The sequence below is a fragment of the Lipotes vexillifer genome, unplaced genomic scaffold, assembly GCF_000442215.2.
Source record: "Lipotes vexillifer unplaced genomic scaffold, Lipotes_vexillifer_v1.1 scaffold572, whole genome shotgun sequence".
Lineage (NCBI taxonomy): Eukaryota > Metazoa > Chordata > Mammalia > Artiodactyla > Lipotidae > Lipotes > Lipotes vexillifer.
In genome coordinates, this window is record NW_006771270.1 from 159794 (window position 1) to 162441 (window position 2648).

Consider the following 2648-nt stretch of genomic DNA (forward strand, 5'->3'; position numbering starts at 1 on the left):
ATCATTCATTTGCACCTAACCTGGGATTTTTATGCTGGAGGTGCTGCTGCAGGGCGCTCAGAGGAAGGAAGCCGCGATATCCATGTGGGGTTACTACCGAAACCGAAGAAACTGGGGTTTGCATCGGAAATCTGCACCCTCGAACGAGTTCGGATTCGAGCGGGCCCGCGGGGCTGTGGAAACCAACACTTGGCCCTAGGCAACCCGCGAGACGCCAGTGGCCACCCGGCCCCAGGAGCGCAAGTGCGGCTCTCCCCTAGCCGCACAGATCCTGCAGGGGGCACCAGCCGGGAGGTGGAGGCTCCTCCCGCCTGGTGCTGCGACCCCACCAGTTCCGAGGGTGTAGCCGGCGGCGCCCGGGACGCCCCCTCCCCTCAAAGTGTCCCCGAATTGCACTGCCTGGCCCCCAGAGCCTCAGCAGAGACAGCCGGGCGCCACGGCCACCCGAAGTTGGATGTGACCAAGCCCAGCCTGGGGCCAAGTCGTCGTCGACCGTTGCCCCCTCGGCCCCTTCCCGCTCCTTCCTCGGCCATGGCCCCAGGGATGCCGGGCCGCGGCGGCGCCGCCCTGCTCTGCCTCTCGGCGCTGCTCGCCCACGGTGAGTATCGGGGCGCGGACTCGGGAGTGAAGATGCGGCGGGAGCCGCTGGAGGGGGCAGAGAGGAGCCTGGAGAAGGAGAACCTCCACCCCCGGGCTCGCAGCCGCCGCTCCCAGCTTAGCATCTCGGGTAGCAGCTCGAGTTACCTCCAGCCCCCAAACCCTTTGGCGGGAGCGGAGGCTGCGAGGCCCGCCCTGGGGACCGAATCCGGCCCCGGAAAAGGACGAGAGGGGGTATCACTCCAACCTCCTCCTGGTTAGAGTGCAGGGTCCAAACCCGGGCGTCTGGGGGCGTGTCCGCCCACGGAAATCTAAAGGTACCCGAGGGATCCGCTGGATCGCGTCCGGGCCGCCCCTCCTGCCACTCCCAGCCCGGCAGCCGGCGGGGCTTAGGGCTGCTGGGGACCGCGGTGATCATGTCTATCCCCGCCCCTGGCGCGCAGGCCGGTGCGGGGTCGCGCAGCCCGCTGCCGCGCTTCCTGCGGCGGTCCTGGAGAAGGGAAGTGGACAGGGGCCCGGGGATCGCCTGCCCGCCGTCCTGTGAGCTGCATCTAAATGGCCGTCTTAGCCAAGCCAGAGGGCGGGGGTCTGGGCGGCGGGCGGAGGGAGCGGGCTCCACGCTCTTGCGTTCTGCAATCTGTTGCGTCTGCTCCACGGGCTCGCCCCGGGCTCCGCGGTAAAGGGGGTGGGAGCCGGGGTTGGCGCTCTCTGGCAGTGGGACAGCAGGGGTATGGGTGGGGGACCTAGGGTCGCGGAACAGCCCCCCAGAGTGGGAACTCCGATCCGACGGGAGGAGGCTGCAGCGGGCCTTCCGCAAGCTGGAGGCGCTCCAGGAGGCATGGGGCGCTGACCGACGGGAGAGGGAGAGAGCTGGGGGGGCGGAGGGGGGAATGGAGAAAGAGAGGCTCTCTGCCCCCTCCCAATGGGAAACAAGCGGAGCGGGCACATAGTTCCCCAGCCAGCAAGGGATGGGGGACTTGGCTGCCCCACGCCGAGGGGTGAGCCTGGACAGCCTGGAGGGGGGCTAGGATGGAGGGGGCAGTGGGCTCTCCGCGTTGGCGGAGGACCTTCCATGTACCCTGCTCAGCTTTTGCCCACGTCTGCCCGGTTCCTAGGAGCCTGCCCAGGCGGGCCGTGAGCGCTCCCAAGGTCTCTAACCAGCGGCCTCTCTCACCCAGACCAAGGCTCCTTCTCAAGGTTGAAAGAATAAGAAGAATGGGCTCTGGGAAGCTAGGGTCCTGAGGCTAGGATGCGGTGGGGAACAGGCTGACCTCCCTCTATGAGTAGATTGGTTCTCCCTGGCTTCAGCGAGGGAGTGGCTCGGGGTTGCGGGGCTGTTTTGCGTTCATTTCACCAGGCACAGCCAACCTCAGTTCTTTATCAGAAGAATGGGCAGGGGGAATGCAGCTGGGACCCAGAAATCTCGGGCTCCGTGTGCAAGACTGAGGGTGGGGAGGAGGTGGGGAGAGGGGACTCTGGATGTCTGCGCGCCGGAACTGCAGGGGCTAGGCTTGTGACCCGGACCCAGTGAGCAGGGAGTTTGGGGGCGTAGCAGGAGGAAACCCAGGTCAGGCCTGGGTCTAGGCGTGGTTCTGCCCCCATCCCCTGCGTCTTGCTCCCAGAGTTCCCTTCCAAAACCCCGGCCATGGCCTCACCTCCAGGCAGCTCAGACACTCTTATTGGATTCTGACGGCCCACCTTTCTGACCCCTCAGCCTCCAGTTAAGGATCCTTTCCCCTGCCTCACATCCCAGAATCTTGTCGGCGTCCTAAAACCCAGCCCCAGTAGGGCCTTGCTGTCCTGGCATTGCTTCTCTTGGAATAAATCTGCCTCCTCTTCTCTTAGATATCGGTGTCTTCTCTGTACCCATTTAGTCCTGGAGTGGTGGAGGCAGGTGGTGGGCTTATTCTGCTCTGTCCCCCACACAGCCAGTGCTTAGCACAGTGCGCGGGACACCCAGGGCCCAGGATTGGCTGGCGATTAGAAGGAAGCTATTTGAGGAGGTGGAGCCTGGGTCCCCCACTGGGCAGGCATTTCCCCCCCCCCCCCCC

The 2648-nt window shown here is 65.5% G+C and overlaps 1 protein-coding gene across 1 annotated transcript in view; it reads left to right on the forward strand.

Moving 5' to 3' along the window:
- Nucleotides 1-209: 209 nt before the first annotated feature.
- TMEM132E (transmembrane protein 132E) overlaps nucleotides 210-2648 on the forward strand; it is a 51795-nt gene continuing 49356 nt past the window's right edge. Inside the window, exon 1 of the mRNA XM_007446577.1 lies at nucleotides 210-598. Coding sequence (XP_007446639.1) covers nucleotides 532-598 — 67 coding nt within the window. The 5' untranslated portion in view covers nucleotides 210-531. The remainder of the gene's footprint in view (nucleotides 599-2648) is intronic.